The 17,344-nt window shown below is 57.5% G+C and overlaps 1 protein-coding gene across 1 annotated transcript; it reads left to right on the forward strand.

The window, feature by feature from the left end:
• Positions 1 to 567: 567 nt before the first annotated feature.
• Positions 568 to 16,759, forward strand: PYROXD1 (pyridine nucleotide-disulphide oxidoreductase domain 1). Its single transcript, XM_075343495.1, has 12 exons — positions 568 to 656; positions 6,754 to 6,834; positions 6,911 to 7,030; positions 7,423 to 7,551; positions 7,626 to 7,699; positions 10,844 to 11,013; positions 11,089 to 11,165; positions 11,233 to 11,365; positions 13,298 to 13,410; positions 13,539 to 13,661; positions 13,743 to 13,880; positions 15,464 to 16,759. The coding sequence occupies exons 1-12, from the start codon at positions 582 to 584 to the stop codon at positions 15,710 to 15,712; spliced, it is 1,482 nt and encodes a 493-aa protein (XP_075199610.1). The 5' UTR covers positions 568 to 581; the 3' UTR covers positions 15,713 to 16,759.
• Positions 16,760 to 17,344: the final 585 nt, after the last annotated feature.

A 17,344-nucleotide genomic window follows, 5' to 3' on the forward strand; every position in this document is an offset into this window, starting at 1 on the left:
GCTCTCCTGTGATGTGGCCCCTGCTCTCCTGTGATGTGGCCCCTGCTCTCCTGTGATGTGGCTCCTGCTCTCCTGTGATGTGGCCCCTGCTCTCCTGTGATGTGGCTCCTGCTCTCCTGTGATGTGGCCCCTGCTCTCCTGTGATGTGGCCCCTGCTCTCCTGTGATATGGCCCCTGCTCTCCTGTGATGTGGCCCCTGCTCCCCTGTGATGTGGCCCCTGCTCTCCTGTGATGTGGCTCCTGCTCTCCTGTGATGTGGCCCCTGCTCTCCTGTGATGTGGCCCCTGCTCTCCTGTGATGTGGCCCCTGCTCTCCTGTGATGTGGCCCCTGCTCTCCTGTGCTGTGGCCCCTGCTCAGTCCCCACATAGCAGCGTAGCACACATAAAATCTCCATAGCAACCAGCCTCCCTGCAGCCGCCATGTTTCCGGAGACCGCGGCTGAGGACACAGCTGACATAACATCTAGCTGGTGTTGTCCGCACCTGTTACCACAGCAACCAGAGACATAAACAAAGTTGTTAGCCAATCAAAAGGCATAAACGTCATAAAAGCCCGCCCACCTGTGACCAGAAGCGGCAAGATGGCGGCGGCCGAAGAGAAGGGGAGATTCGTGGTGGTTGGAGGGGGAATAGCCGGAGTCACGTGCGCAGAGCAGGTGCGGGCGGGGCAGATATATGTGCAGCTGTGACGTCACATCCGGTGTATATATATGTATACGGGGGGTGAGGACACGTCCGGTGTATATATACCTGTATACGGGGGGATGAGGACACGTCCGGTGTATATATACCTGTATACGGGGGGGTGAGGACACGTCCGGTGTATATATACCTGTATATGGGGGGATGAGGACACGTCCGGTGTATATATACCTGTATACGGGGGGATGAGGACACGTCCGGTGTATATATACCTGTATACGGGGGGATGAGGACACGTCCGGTGTATATATACCTGTATACGGGGGGGTGAGGACACGTCCGGTGTATATATACCTGTATACGGGGGGTGAGGACACGTCCGGTGTATATATATACCTGTATACGGGGGGATGAGGACACGTCCGGTGTATATATACCTGTATACGGGGGGGTGAGGACACGTCCGGTGTATATATACCTGTATACGGGGGGGTGAGGACACGTCCGGTGTATATATACCTGTATACGGGGGGGTGAGGACACGTCCGGTGTATATATACCTGTATACGGGGGATGAGGACACGTCCGGTGTATATATACCTGTATACGGGGGGATGAGGACACGTCCGGTGTATATATACCTGTATACGGGGGGATGAGGACACGTCCGGTGTATATATACCTGTATACGGGGGGATGAGGACACGTCCGGTGTATATATACCTGTATACGGGGGGGTGAGGACACGTCCGGTGTATATATACCTGTATACGGGGGGATTAGGACACGTCCGGTGTATATATACCTGTATACGGGGGGATGAGGACACGTCCGGTGCATATATACCTGTATACGGGGGGGGGGTGAGGACACGTCCGGTGTATATATACCTGTATACGGGGGGGTGAGGACACGTCCGGTGTATATATACCTGTATACGGGGGGGAGGAGGACACGTCCGGTGTATATATACCTGTATACGGGGGGGTGAGGACACGTCCGGTGTATATATACCTGTATACGGGGGGATGAGGACACGTCCGGTGTATATATACCTGTATACGGGGGGGGTGAGGACACGTCCGGTGTATATATACCTGTATACGGGGGGATGAGGACACGTCCGGTGTATATATACCTGTATACGGGGGGATGAGGACACGTCCGGTGTATATATACCTGTATACGGGGGGATGAGGACACGTCCGGTGTATATATACCTGTATACGGGGGGATGAGGACACGTCCGGTGTATATATACCTGTATACGGGGGGGTGAGGACACGTCCGGTGTATATATACCTGTATACGGGGGGTGAGGACACGTCCGGTGTATATATACCTGTATACGGGGGGATGAGGACACGTCCGGTGTATATATACCTGTATACGGGGGGGGTGAGGACACGTCCGGTGTATATATACCTGTATACGGGGGGGTGAGGACACGTCGGTGTATATATACCTGTATACGGGGGGGTTGAGGACACGTCCGGTGTATATATACCTGTATACGGGGGGGTGAGGACACGTCCGGTGTATATATACCTGTATACGGGGGGATGAGGACACGTCCGGTGTATATATACCTGTATACGGGGGGGTGAGGACACGTCCGGTGTATATATACCTGTATACGGGGGGGTGAGGACACGTCCGGTGTATATATACCTGTATACGGGGGGGTGAGGACACGTCCGGTGTATATATACCTGTATACGGGGGGGTGAGGACACGTCCGGTGTATATATATACCTGTATACGGGGGGATGAGGACACGTCCGGTGTATATATACCTGTATACGGGGGGGTGAGGACACGTCCGGTGTATATATACCTGTATACGGGGGGATGAGGACACGTCCGGTGTATATATACCTGTATACGGGGGGATGAGGACACGTCCGGTGTATATATACCTGTATACGGGGGGATGAGGACACGTCCGGTGTATATATACCTGTATACGGGGGGGTGAGGACACGTCCGGTGTATATATACCTGTATACGGGGGGGTGAGGACACGTCCGGTGTATATATACCTGTATACGGGGGGGTGAGGACACGTCCGGTGTATATATACCTGTATACGGGGGGTGAGGACACGTCCGGTGTATATATACCTGTATACGGGGGGATGAGGACACGTCCGGTGTATATATACCTGTATACGGGGGGATGAGGACACGTCCGGTGTATATATACCTGTATACGGGGGGGTGAGGACACGTCCGGTGCATATATACCTGTATACGGGGGGGGGGTGAGGACACGTCCGGTGTAGATATACCTGTATACGGGGGGATGAGGACACGTCCGGTGTATATATACCTGTATACGGGGGGACGAGGACACGTCCGGTGTATATATACCTGTATACGGGGGAAGGAGGACACGTCCGGTGTATATATACCTGTATATGGGGGGGTGAGGACACGTCCGGTGTATATATACCTGTATACGGGGGGGGAGGAGGACACGTCCGGTGTATATATACCTGTATACGGGGGGATGAGGACACGTCCGGTGTATATATACCTGTATACGGGGGGGGGGTGAGGACACGTCCGGTGTATATATACCTGTATACGGGGGGATGAGGACACGTCCGGTGTATATATACCTGTATACGGGGGGATGAGGACACGTCCGGTGCATATATACCTGTATACGGGGGGATGAGGACACGTCCGGTGCATATATACCTGTATACGGGGGGATGAGGACACGTCCGGTGTATATATACCTGTATACGGTGGGGGTGAGGACACGTCCGGTGTATATATACCTGTATACGGGGGGGGTGACGACACGTCCGGTGTATATATACCTGTATACGGGGGGATGAGGACACATCCGGTGTATATATACCTGTATACGGGGGGATGAGGACACGTCCGGTGCATATATACCTGTATACGGGGGGGGGGGGGGGGTGAGGACACGTCCGGTGTATATATACCTGTATACGGGGGGATGAGGACACGTCCGGTGTATATATACCTGTATACGGGGGGATGAGGACACGTCCGGTGCATATATACCTGTATACGGGGGGATGAGGACACGTCCGGTGTATATATACCTGTATACGCGGGGATGAGGACACGTCCGGTGTATATATACCTGTATACGGGGGGATGAGGACACGTCCGGTGTATATATACCTGTATACGGGGGGATGAGGACACGTCCGGTGTATATATACCTGTATACGGGGGGATGAGGACACGTCCGGTGTATATATACCTGTATACGGGGGGATGAGGACACGTCCGGTGTATATATACCTGTATACGGGGGGATTAGGACACGTCCGGTGTATATATACCTGTATACGGGGGGGTGAGGACACGTCCGGTGTATATATACCTGTATACGGGGGGATGAGGACACGTCCGGTGTATATATACCTGTATACGGGGGGATGAGGACACGTCCGGTGTATATATACCTGTATACGGGGGGATGAGGACACGTCCGGTGTATATATACCTGTATACGGGGGGATGAGGACACGTCCGGTGTATATATACCTGTATACGGGGGGATGAGGACACGTCCGGTGTATATATACCTGTATACGGGGGGGATGAGGACACGTCCGGTGTGTATATATACCTGTATACGGGGGGATGAGGACACGTCCGGTGTATATATACCTGGATACGGGGGGATGAGGACACGTCCGGTGTATATATACCTGGATACGGGGGGGATGAGGACACGTCCGGTGTATATATACCTGTATACGGGGGGATGAGGACACGTCCGGTGTATATATACCTGGATACGGGGGGATGAGGACACGTCCGGTGTATATATACCTGTATACGGGGGGATGAGGACACGTCCGGTGTATATATACCTGTATACGGGGGGATGAGGACACGTCCGGTGTATATATACCTGTATACGGGGGGGTGAGGACACGTCCGGTGCATATATACCTGTATACGGGGGGGGGGGGGTGAGGACACGTCCGGTGTATATATACCTGTATACGGGGGGGTGAGGACACGTCCGGTGCATATATACCTGTATACGGGGGGGGGGGGGGGGGTGAGGACACGTCCGGTGTATATATACCTGTATACGGGGGGGATGAGGACACGTCCGGTGTATATATACCTGTATACGGGGGGATGAGGACACGTCCGGTGCATATATACCTGTATACGGGGGGATGAGGACACGTCCGGTGCATATATACCTGTATACGGGGGGATGAGGACACGTCCGGTGTATATATACCTGTATACGGTGGGGTGAGGACACGTCCGGTGTATATATACCTGTATACGGGGGGATGAGGACACATCCGGTGTATATATACCTGTATACGGGGGGATGAGGACACGTCCGGTGCATATATACCTGTATACGGGGGGGGGGGGGTGAGGACACGTCCGGTGTATATATACCTGTATACGGGGGGATGAGGACACGTCCGGTGTATATATACCTGTATACGGGGGGATGAGGACACGTCCGGTGCATTATATACCTGTATACGGGGGGGTGAGGACACGTCCGGTGCATATATACCTGTATACGGGGGGGTGAGGACACGTCCGGTGTATATATACCTGTATACGGGGGGGTGAGGACACGTCCGGTGTATATATACCTGTATACGGGGGGGGTGAGGACACGTCCGGTGTATATATACCTGTATACGGGGGGGTGAGGACACGTCCGGTGTATATATACCTGTATACGGGGGGGATTAGGACACGTCCGGTGTATATATACCTGTATACGGGGGGATGAGGACACGTCCGGTGTATATATACCTGTATACGGGGGGATGAGGACACGTCCGGTGTATATATACCTGTATATGGGGGGGTGAGGACACGTCCGGTGTATATATACCTGTATACGGGGGGGATGAGGACACGTCCGGTGTATATATACCTGTATACGGGGGGATTAGGACACGTCCGGTGTATATATACCTGTATACGGGGGGGATTAGGACACGTCCGGTGTATATATACCTGTATACGGGGGGGTGAGGACACGTCCGGTGTATATATACCTGTATACGGGGGGATGAGGACACGTCCGGTGTATATATACCTGTATATGGGGGGGATGAGGACACGTCCGGTGTATATATACCTGTATACGGGGGGGATTAGGACACGTCCGGTGTATATATACCTGTATACGGGGGGATGAGGACACGTCCGGTGTATATATACCTGTATACGGGGGGATGAGGACACGTCCGGTGTATATATACCTGTATACGGGGGGATGAGGACACGTCCGGTGTATATATACCTGTATACGGGGGGATGAGGACACGTCCGGTGTATATATACCTGTATATGGGGGGGATGAGGACACGTCCGGTGTATATATACCTGTATATGGGGGGGATGAGGACACGTCCGGTGTATATATACCTGTATATGGGGGGGATGAGGACACGTCCGGTGTATATATACCTGTATATGGGGGGGATGAGGACACGTCCGGTGTATATATACCTGTATATGGGGGGGATGAGGACACGTCCGGTGTATATATACCTGTATATGGGGGGGATGAGGACACGTCCGGTGTATATATACCTGTATACGGGGGAGATGAGGACACGTCCGGTGTATATATACCTGTATACGGGGGATGAGGACACGTCCGGTGTATATATACCTGTATACGGGGGGGATTAGGACACGTCCGGTGTATATATACCTGTATACGGGGGGGGGGTGAGGACACGTCCGGTGTGGCTGATGTGTACGTCCGGTGTGGCTGATGTATACGGGGGGGGTGAGGACACGTCCGGTGCATATATACCTGTATACGGGGGGTGAGGACACGTCCGGTGTATATATACCTGTATACGGGGGGTGAGGACACGTCCGGTGTATATATACCTGTATACGGGGGGTGAGGACACGTCCGGTGTATATATACCTGTATACGGGGGGGATTAGGACACGTCCGGTGTATATATACCTGTATACGGGGGGGGGGGTGAGGACACGTCCGGTGTGGCTGATGTGTACGTCCGGTGTGGCTGATGTATACGGGCGGTGTGGCTGATGTATACGGGCGGTGTCGCTGATGTATACGCTGTATCCTCTTCCGCAGCTGGCTCTGCAGTTTCCCGCGGATCCCGTGTATCTTGTGACCGCGGCTCCGCTCATTAAGGCTGTGACTAATGTCAGGCAGGTAAGTGTTGGGTGGTGGTGGCGCCGCCCGGAGGCCGATGTGTGCGCTGCGCTCTCCATGCTCCTGTCGTCCTCAGGTGTCTCGGGCGCTGGAGGAGTTTGATGTGGAGGAACAGACGAGCGGCGCTCTGCAGGCCCAGTACCCGAATATCCGAGTGGTGCACGCCGCCGTGAAGGGGTTAAAGGCGGATGAGCAGGTGACATACCGGACAGCCGGAGGACCCCTGGGTGGGGAGGCGGTGACGTCCGCCCGGAGGACTCCTGGGTGGGGAGGCGGTGACGTCCGCCCGGAGGACTCCTGGGTGGGGAGGCGGTGACGTCCGCCTGGAGGACCCCCTGGGTGGGGAGGCGGTGACGTCCGCCTGGAGGACCTCCTGGGTGGGGAGGCGGTGACGTCCGCCTGGAGGACCCCCTGGGTGGGGAGGCGGTGACGTCCGCCCGGAGGACCCCTGGGTGGGGAGGCGGTGACGTCCGCCTGGAGGACCCCCTGGGTGGGGAGGCAGTGACGTCTGCCCGGAGGACCCCTGGGTAGGGCGGTGACGGCCGGCTGTAATGGTGACCTTTCTCCTGGTGGTGCAATGTTCTGCAGCTGCTGATCACAGAGGACGGTGGGTGTTACCGCTATGAGCAGCTGTGCGTGTGTGCGGGAGCGCGGCCGCGGCTCATCGTGGAGGGGAATCCGTATGTGCTGGGGATCCGCGATACAGACAGTGCCCGGGTAGGTGCCTCCCCTCCCCCATTACAGGACTGTTCCCATATATTCTCCCGCTGTTTTATATCCATCTGTTTCAGACGTTCCAGCAGCATCTGACGCGGGCGCGGCGAGTGCTGGTCGTGGGGAACGGCGGGATCGCACTGGAGCTGGTGTAAGAGTGAACTCCGCTAATACATGGGAACAGAAATCTGCTCTGAGCACTGTCTAATGGCTGCCACGCTCTCTTTGACCCACCCTGACTATCCCCTTTTTGGCTGTCCCTCCTTGGCCTTCTCTCCCATAGCACCCTCTTTTGGCCTCCCTTCCTCCCCAAGCGCCCTCTTTTGGCTTGTCCACCAGGCCTGTCATTAGCCCGGCTGCTCTGATCGCTCTTCTTCCTCCCCAAGCGCACTCTTTCGCCTGCCTGGCCTCTGTATTTTGGCCCGTCTCGCTTTCCCTGTCTTTTGGCCCATCCTTGCCTCCTTCTATCTTTTGGTCCACCCGTCCATCCCCCCTCCATCTATTTTGGCCCGCCCGTCCTTCCCTCCGTCTATTTTGGCCCGCTCGTCCTTCCCTCCGTCTATTTTGGCCCGCCCGTCCTTCCCTCAGTCCTTCCCTCCGTCTATTTTGGCCCGCCCGTCCTTCCCTCAGTCCTTCCCTCCGTCTATTTTGGCCCGCCCGTCCTTCCCTCAGTCCTTCCCTCCGTCTATTTTGGCCCGCCCGTCCTTCCCTCAGTCCTTCCCTCCGTCTATTTTGGCCCGCCCGTCCTTCCCTCAGTCCTTCCCTCCGTCTATTTTGGCCCGCCCGTCCTTCCCTCAGTCCTTCCCTCCGTCTATTTTGGCCCGCCCGTCCTTCCCTCAGTCCTTCCCTCCGTCTATTTTGGCCCGCCCGTCCTTCCCTCAGTCCTTCCCTCCGTCTATTTTGGCCCGCCCGTCCTTCCCTCAGTCCTTCCCTCCGTCTATTTTGGCCCGCCCGTCCTTCCCTCAGTCCTTCCCTCCGTCTATTTTGGCCCGCCCGTCCTTCCCTCAGTCCTTCCCTCCGTCTATTTTGGCCCGCCCGTCCTTCCCTCAGTCCTTCCTCTTCGGCCCGCCCGTCCTTCCCTCCGTCCTTCCTCTTCGGTTCGCCCGTCCTTCCCTTCGTCCTTCCTCTTCGGCCCGCCCGTCCTTCCCTCCGTCCTTCCTCTTCGGCCCGCCGGTCCTTCCTCTTCGGCCCGCCGGTCCTTCCTCTTCGGCCCGCCGGTCCTTCCTCTTCGGCCCGCCGGTCCTTCCTCTTCGGCCCGCCGGTCCTTCCTCTTCGGCCCGCCGGTCCTTCCTCTTCGGCCCGCCGGTCCTTCCTCTTCGGCCCGCCGGTCCTTCCTCTTCGGCCCGCCGGTCCTTCCTCTTCGGCCCGCCGGTCCTTCCTCTTCGGCCCGCCGGTCCTTCCTCTTCGGCCCGCCGGTCCTTCCTCTTCGGCCCGCCGGTCCTTCCTCTTCGGCCCGCCGGTCCTTCCTCTTCGGCCCGCCGGTCCTTCCTCTTCGGCCCGCCGGTCCTTCCTCTTCGGCCCGCCGGTCCTTCCTCTTCGGCCCGCCGGTCCTTCCTCTTCGGCCCGCCGGTCCTTCCTCTTCGGCCCGCCGGTCCTTCCTCTTCGGCCCGCCGGTCCTTCCTCTTCGGCCCGCCGGTCCTTCCTCTTCGGCCCGCCGGTCCTTCCTCTTCGGCCCGCCGGTCCTTCCTCTTCGGCCCGCCGGTCCTTCCTCTTCGGCCCGCCGGTCCTTCCTCTTCGGCCCGCCGGTCCTTCCTCTTCGGCCCGCCGGTCCTTCCTCTTCGGCCCGCCGGTCCTTCCTCTTCGGCCCGCCGGTCCTTCCTCTTCGGCCCGCCGGTCCTTCCTCTTCGGCCCGCCGGTCCTTCCTCTTCGGCCCGCCGGTCCTTCCTCTTCGGCCCGCCGGTCCTTCCTCTTCGGCCCGCCGGTCCTTCCTCTTCGGCCCGCCGGTCCTTCCTCTTCGGCCCGCCGGTCCTTCCTCTTCGGCCCGCCGGTCCTTCCTCTTCGGCCCGCCGGTCCTTCCTCTTCGGCCCGCCGGTCCTTCCTCTTCGGCCCGCCGGTCCTTCCTCTTCGGCCCGCCGGTCCTTCCTCTTCGGCCCGCCGGTCCTTCCTCTTCGGCCCGCCGGTCCTTCCTCTTCGGCCCGCCGGTCCTTCCTCTTCGGCCCGCCGGTCCTTCCTCTTCGGCCCGCCGGTCCTTCCTCTTCGGCCCGCCGGTCCTTCCTCTTCGGCCCGCCGGTCCTTCCTCTTCGGCCCGCCGGTCCTTCCTCTTCGGCCCGCCGGTCCTTCCTCTTCGGCCCGCCGGTCCTTCCCTCCGTCCTTCCTCTTTGGCCCGCCGGTCCTTCCCTCCGTCCTTCCTCTTTGGCCCGCCGGTCCTTCCCTCCGTCCTTCCTCTTTGGCCCGCCGGTCCTTCCCTCCGTCCTTCCTCTTTGGCCCGCCGGTCCTTCCCTCCGTCCTTCCTCTTTGGCCCGCCGGTCCTTCCCTCCGTCCTTCCTCTTTGGCCCGCCGGTCCTTCCCTCCGTCCTTCCTCTTTGGCCCGCCGGTCCTTCCCTCCGTCCTTCCTCTTTGGCCCGCCGGTCCTTCCCTCCGTCCTTCCTCTTTGGCCCGCCGGTCCTTCCCTCCGTCCTTCCTCTTTGGCCCGCCCGTCCTTCCCTCCGTCCTTCCTCTTTGGCCCGCCCGTCCTTCCCTCCGTCCTTCCTCTTTGGCCCGCCCGTCCTTCCCTCCGTCCTTCCTCTTTGGCCCGCCCGTCCTTCCCTCCGTCCTTCCTCTTTGGCCCGCCCGTCCTTCCCTCCGTCCTTCCTCTTTGGCCCGCCCGTCCTTCCCTCCGTCCTTCCTCTTTGGCCCGCCCGTCCTTCCCTCCGTCCTTCCTCTTTGGCCCGCCCGTCCTTCCCTCCGTCCTTCCTCTTTGGCCCGCCCGTCCTTCCCTCCGTCCTTCCTCTTTGGCCCGCCCGTCCTTCCCTCCGTCCTTCCTCTTTGGCCCGCCCGTCCTTCCCTCCGTCCTTCCTCTTTGGCCCGCCCGTCCTTCCCTCCGTCCTTCCTCTTCGGCCCGCCCGTCCTTCCCTCCGTCCTTCCTCTTCGGCCCGCCCGTCCTTCCCTCCGTCCTTCCTCTTCGGCCCGCCCGTCCTTCCCTCCGTCCTTCCTCTTCGGCCCGCCCGTCCTTCCCTCCGTCCTTCCTCTTCGGCCCGCCCGTCCTTCCCTCCGTCCTTCCTCTTCGGCCCGCCCGTCCTTCCCTCCGTCCTTCCTCTTCGGCCCGCCCGTCCTTCCCTCCGTCCCGGCCGTTCTGATCGCTCTTCTTCCTCCCCAGGTACGAGATGGAAGGGTGTGAGGTCATTTGGGCCATTAAGGATAAATCCATCGGGAACACGTTTTTTGATGCTGGAGCTGCAGAGTTTCTCATCCCACAGCTGAAATCTTCTAAGCCTCAGCCACCCCTGACCTGCAAGAGGACAAAGTACACCACAGAGCGGGGGGCCGGTGTGTGCGGGGGTCGGGCGGAGCTGGGAGAGGGGGTAATATTGGGTTTGTAAGCAGCAGTATTGTTGATTTCAGGGCGGGAGGACGGGCGGCTCGGCAGTGCTCTGGGCCCGGACTGGCACGAGGGGATGGATCTAAGAGCCGCACAGGAGGTCAGTACCTGCAGGATAAGACCCCCAATATTTGTGTCCTGTGTGGTCACCGGTCATCTCCCCACAGATCTCCCGCTGCGTCCACATCGAGACACAATGTGAGGTGCAAAGGATCCTCCTCCACCAGGAATACGAGGAGTTAAATATCACAGCACTGTCTGTGCCAGGAGGTGAGAAGGAGGACGCCCCCTCTGACCCAGGTGAGTACTGCAGGTGGGAGGGGCGGGTGTAGCCTGATACCAATATTAGTACTGTATCCACACTCCGGAGCTGCACTCACAATTCTGCTTCAGAGCTGTAAACATTGCCACAGCCACCTGATAACAGGGAGTAATAGAATGTAGTCCCATCTCCCAGTAATGGCTGACAACAGTGAGTAATAGATTGTACTCAGCTCTCCTCCACTAGATCCTTCTCCGATATCACACAACAGAGCGAGAGATAATGGAACAATCCAAAGAACATTTATTCCAAGAAAATCAGAAAGTCGATAAAATAATCCTCCACACAGAGGGTAAAATAGTCCAGTAATGGGATAAATGTCCCAAGGATCAGTCACAATCCTCCAGCAGGCCTTCTCCAGGGAAATCGGGGTTTCTCACAGTCTCTCTGGGGTGTCAGCTTCTTCCTCAGAGGATCAATCTTACACCTTCTCTCTTGTCTTTCTCAGCCAGACTGAATAATCCCCCAGGTAAGCAGAATTATTGTATTCCATGTCCCCCTCCCCCAGACCTAGGGACAGAAGCCTGGCAGGGGCTGATTAACCTGCAAACAGGACAATGTACACACAAGGCAGCAAATGGTAACTGAGCTGAGCTAATTAACCTGCAGACAAGACAAGAAATACACAGAATGAATGGAGCAAGGCTCCGAAAATACGAACCTACACAACATGATACACAACCCCCCCTATATCACACCTAGTAATGGCTGATAACAGGGAATAATAGATTGTACTCACCTGTCCTACAGTCTCCTCCCCCAGTAATGGCTGATAACAGGATGGAACAGATTATCCTCTGCCCGAATATTGCTTTGTCCTTGATGGGTGGAGACTCTCGTGATGCCCCTCTTGACCCCCGGCCACTCCCTCTGCCTCCTCCTGGCCTGTGGATGCGCTGTTCCTTGGCCTTCTCCTCGCCTGTGGTTGCGCTTTTTCCTTGGCCTTCTCCTCCTCGCCTGTGGATGCGCTTTTCCTTGGCCTTCTCCACCTCGCCTGTGGATGCGCTTTTCCTTGGCCTTCTCCTCCTCGCCTGTGGATGCGCTGTTCCTTGGCCTTCTCCTCCTCGCCTGTGGTTGCGCTTTTCCTTGGCCTTCTCCACCTCGCCTGTGGTTGTGCTTTTCCTTGGCCTTCTCCACCTCGCCTGTGGTTGTGCTTTTCCTTGGCCTTCTCCACCTCGCCTGTGGTTGTGCTTTTCCTTGGCCTTCTCCACCTCGCCTGTGGTTGTGCTTTTCCTTGGCCTTCTCCTCCTCGCCTGTGGATGCACTGTTCCTTGGCCTTCTCCTCCTCGCCTGTGGTTGTGCTTTTCCTTGGCCTTCTCCTCCTCGCCTGTGGTTGCGCTTTTCCTTGGTCTTCTCCTCCTCGCCTGTGGATGCACTGTTCCTTGGCCTTCTCCTCCTCGCCTGTGGATGCACTGTTCCTTGGCCTTCTCCTCCTCGCCTGTGGTTGCGCTTTTCCTTGGTCTTCTCCTCCTTGCCTGTGGATGCACTGTTCCTTGGCCTTCTCCTCCTCGCCTGTGGATGCACTGTTCCTTGGCCTTCTCCTCGCCTGTGGTTGCGCTTTTCCTTGAGTTGATAAATGGCGATTTAGGAGCGATGTCCTTGCCTGTAAAGCATTGAGGTTTTGTATCCTCAATGTTGACCTGCAATGATTTCCTATACATCAGTCACATGACCCGGTGAGGTTAGCTGCCCGGTCCTTGTTCACACTTTCTCCTGCGGTGACTGATGTGAATATTACCTTCCCCCCCAAAAGTTACTGTGTGTGGTGACCTCTAGTGGTTGCAGTCTATTCTCTGCTGTGGACATGTTGCAGGGTCTGCTGGATCCTCCAGTGTCTCCTTGGTGCGGCCGCGCTGCCCCCGTTATTGCCCCCACCCCCCGTGGTGATTGTTGCCTCCTCTATTCTGCAGCTGATTGGCCGGTCTACGCTGAACTGACAAACGGTAAAATCTACGGCTGTGACCTGATCGTCAGCGCCACCGGTGTCTTCCCGAACGTGGAGCCGTTCATCAGCGGAAATAACGTAATGAGGGGGACGGGGGGGGGGGAAGGGGGAGTGTTATTGCAGTGCGGAGGATGGTGGGGAAGGGGGAGTGTTACAGCGTTGCGGTGCCGGGGTCCAGAGCGGATCACCAATTTGCTGTTTTGCAGTTGGCTCTTGGAGAAGACGGCGGGCTGAAGGTGGACGATCACATGAGGACGACTGCAAGGAACGTGTACGCTGCGGGGGACGTGTGCACCGCCGGATGGACGCCCAGCCCCCACTGGCAGCAGGTACACACCGCCAAGGATGCCCCGTGTGGCCAACCATGTTATCTGACCCCAGTAACGGCTCATGTGATTGGTTCCTGGCAGATGCGGCTGTGGACTCAGGCGCGGCAGATGGGCTGGTACGCAGCAAAGTGCATGGCGGCCGACCGCCGCGGAGACTCTATCGACATGGACTTCTGCTTCGAACTCTTCGCCCACGTCACAAAGTTCTTCAATTATAAGGTGTGAATTACACTGGAGCCGGCAAATGGACGCAGCAGCCACTGTGCGCACACTACACAGCACCCCTCCCCCCTCCATCCCCACAGATGAACGCAGCAGACACCGTGTGCACACTACACAGCACCCCTCCATCCCCACAGATGAACGCAGCAGACACCGTGCGCACACTACACAGCACTCCTCCCCCCCTCACAGCCAGCAGATGGATGCAGCAGACACCGTGCACACACTACACAGCACCCCTCACAGCCGGCAGATGAATGCAGCAGACACCGTGCACACACTACACAGCACCCCTCCCACCTCCATCCCCACAGATGGACCCAGCAGACACCGTGCACACACTACACAGCACCCCTCCCACCTCCATCCCCACAGATGGACCCAGCAGACACCGTGTGCACACTACACAGCACCCCTCCATCCCCACAGATGAACGCAGCAGACACCGTGCGCACACTACACAGCACCCCTCCCACTCCATCCCCACAGATGGACCCAGCAGCCACCGTGTGCACACAGCACCCCCCCTCACAGCCAACAGATGGACGCAGCAGACACCGTGCACACACTACACAGCACCCCTCCCCCCCTCCATCCCCACAGATGGACCCAGCAGCCACCGTGCGCACACTACACAGCACTCCTCCCCCCCCACACACCCGACAGATGGACGCAGCAGCCACAGTGCGCACACTACACAGCACCCCTCCCCCCACACACCCGACAGATGGACGCAGCAGACACCATGCGCACACTACACAGCACCCCTCCCCCCCCACACACCCGACAGATGGACGCAGCAAACACCATGCGCACACTACACAGCACCCCTCCCCCCCACACACCCGACAGATGGATGCAGCAGATACCGTGTGCACACTACACAGCACCCCTCCACCCACACACCCGACAGATAGACGCAGCAGACACCCCTCCACCCACACACCCGCCAGATGGACGCAGCAGATACCCCTCCCCCCACACACCCGACAGATGGACGCAGCAGATACCGTGTGCACACTACACAGCACCTCTCCACCCATCACACCCAACAGATGGACGCAGCAGACACTATTCGCACACTACACAGCACCCCTCCACTCACACACCCGCCAGATGGACGTAGCAGACACCATTCGCACACTACACAGCACCCCTCCCCCCCACACACCCGACAGATGGACGCAGCAGATACCGTGTGCACACTACACAGCACCCCTCCACCCACACACCCGACAGATAGACGCAGCAGACACCCCTCCACCCACACACCCGCCAGATGGACGCAGCAGATACCGTGTGCACACTACACAGCACCCCTCCACCTACACACCCGACAGATGGACGCAGCAGACACCCCTCCACCCACACACCCGCCAGATGGACGCAGCAGATACCGTGTGCACACTACACAGCACCCCTCCACCCGTCACAGCTGGCAGATGGATGTAGCAGACACCATGCACACACTACACAGCACCTCTCCACCCCCCATCCCACAGCAGGCAGAGCTCGTGCCCCCATTGCCCGTCCCCGGGGTGGGGGGGGGGGGTTGTGTCTGACGCTCTCGTCTCCTGCAGGTGATCCTCTTGGGCAAGTACAATGCGCAGGGTCTGGGCGCGGAGCACGAGCTGCTGCTTCGCTGCACCAAGGGTCGGGAGTACGTGAAGGTGGTGCTGCAGGACGGGCGGATGATGGGGGCCGTGCTCCTCGGAGACACCGACCTGGAGGAGACCTTCGAGAACCTGATTCTGAACCGGATGGATCTGTCTGTGTACGGGGCGGGCCTGCTGGACCCCGACATCGACATCGAGGACTACTTCGACTGAGAGACTGCGGACGCGTCACAGTACAGCGAGACCCCCGGACCTCTGCACGGGAGCGCGCCATACAGCAAGACCCCCGGCCCCTGTGCAAGGACGCTATACGGCGAGACCCCCAGACCCCTGCGCAGGGACGCCATACAGAGAGACCCACGGACAGGAGCGCCATACAGCGAGATCCCCGCACCCCTGCACAAGGACGCTGTACGGCGAGACCCCGGATCCCTGTCACGAAACGGGGGGTAAGAAGTGAGAGTTACACCCCTCCTTTCTACCACCCGACAGACCGAGCACGTGACGCCCCTCATAGTCAGGCCAATCATGGAATTGCCTGACAATAATCAAGGAGGTTGCTATTCTACTGTGCCGATGCTTGAAGGGCTCCCGGTGAGAGTAGGGTATATATTCCCCGACCTAGAAACTACAATATGGAATTTACAGAGATTATATATATATATATATATATATATAATGTCAGAGTACATTTACAGGTAAGTTATGGATCACAAGCAGGCATACAGATCAAGCAGTTACCTTATGCATCTGGCCACAGGGGGGCGCTGTTCGACCAGGGTTTCATGGACTTCCTCACATGTGTATAGTACGCATGACCCCCGAGAAAAGACAAGCGAAAAAATGTTTCCACTGTCTTTATCAAACTGGCTACAATCCATGTCCCCTCCCCTTTTGGTGACCTCACAGGGGGAGCACTGCCACACCCCTGTCTTCAGTCTAAAATAATATCCCAAAGTGATTATTGGCCATAACTTTGCCTGGGCATGTTGTAGGCGGACGACAATGCTCTCATATCTACAGTTATGATTTTACCTTCACAATAATAGGACACATGGTTAGTCTGCTGGTCCCCCACTGGCCAATATCAAGTTTGGGACACCTACAGAGGTCCCACATCTATATAAAACATGTGCTAGAATCGTCGGGATGTCTGGATGCGATATTTCTGCTTGACATGTTTATAGGAAGCACGGCTCATGAGATATTAAACATTTATTCCTGGTGCCGGTCTGTCTCAGGTGTACAGGATGCTCCTAATTAGTTTATAACTTCTTCTGCAGCGTCACAGAGGGGGTCTTCCTTCCCTTTTATTGTTCTCAAGGCCTAACAGCTCATCTAATTTCCATATCATAGGAGATTGCCTTTGGTCACACCACTGCGAACAGACAATTTCCTCAAGTTAATTAGCATACTGATTGAAGCCTCCTTAGGCCTTATGTACCTTGACAAGATGGCGGCTATAGGAATATGGCTTCATAGCTCAGAATATATCCCTATGTCCTCACACCTCCCCCCTTTAGAGGGCGCTGGGGGGCAGCACACTCCGGTGTTCGCCCGTCCGCGACCTCTCCTTGTCCGGACAGCCCGTCTGCGTTACCATGGTCACGGCCTTTTTTGTGGCAAATGGTGAACTGTATTGCTGGAGTGCCAGGCTCCATCGCAACAACCTCCCATTCGTCCCGGAGACTGTGTGTAACCAGCTGAGGGGATTGTGGTCTGTCTCCACGATGAAGCGGCACCCGTATAGGTAGGGTTGCAGACGCTGCAGAGCCCACACTATGGCTAGGCATTCCTTTTCCATCGTGGAGTAGGCCACTTCCCTCGGCAACAGCTTCCTGCTCA

The sequence above is a fragment of the Anomaloglossus baeobatrachus genome, chromosome 4 (genome assembly GCF_048569485.1).
Source record: "Anomaloglossus baeobatrachus isolate aAnoBae1 chromosome 4, aAnoBae1.hap1, whole genome shotgun sequence".
NCBI classification, from domain to species: domain Eukaryota; kingdom Metazoa; phylum Chordata; class Amphibia; order Anura; family Aromobatidae; genus Anomaloglossus; species Anomaloglossus baeobatrachus.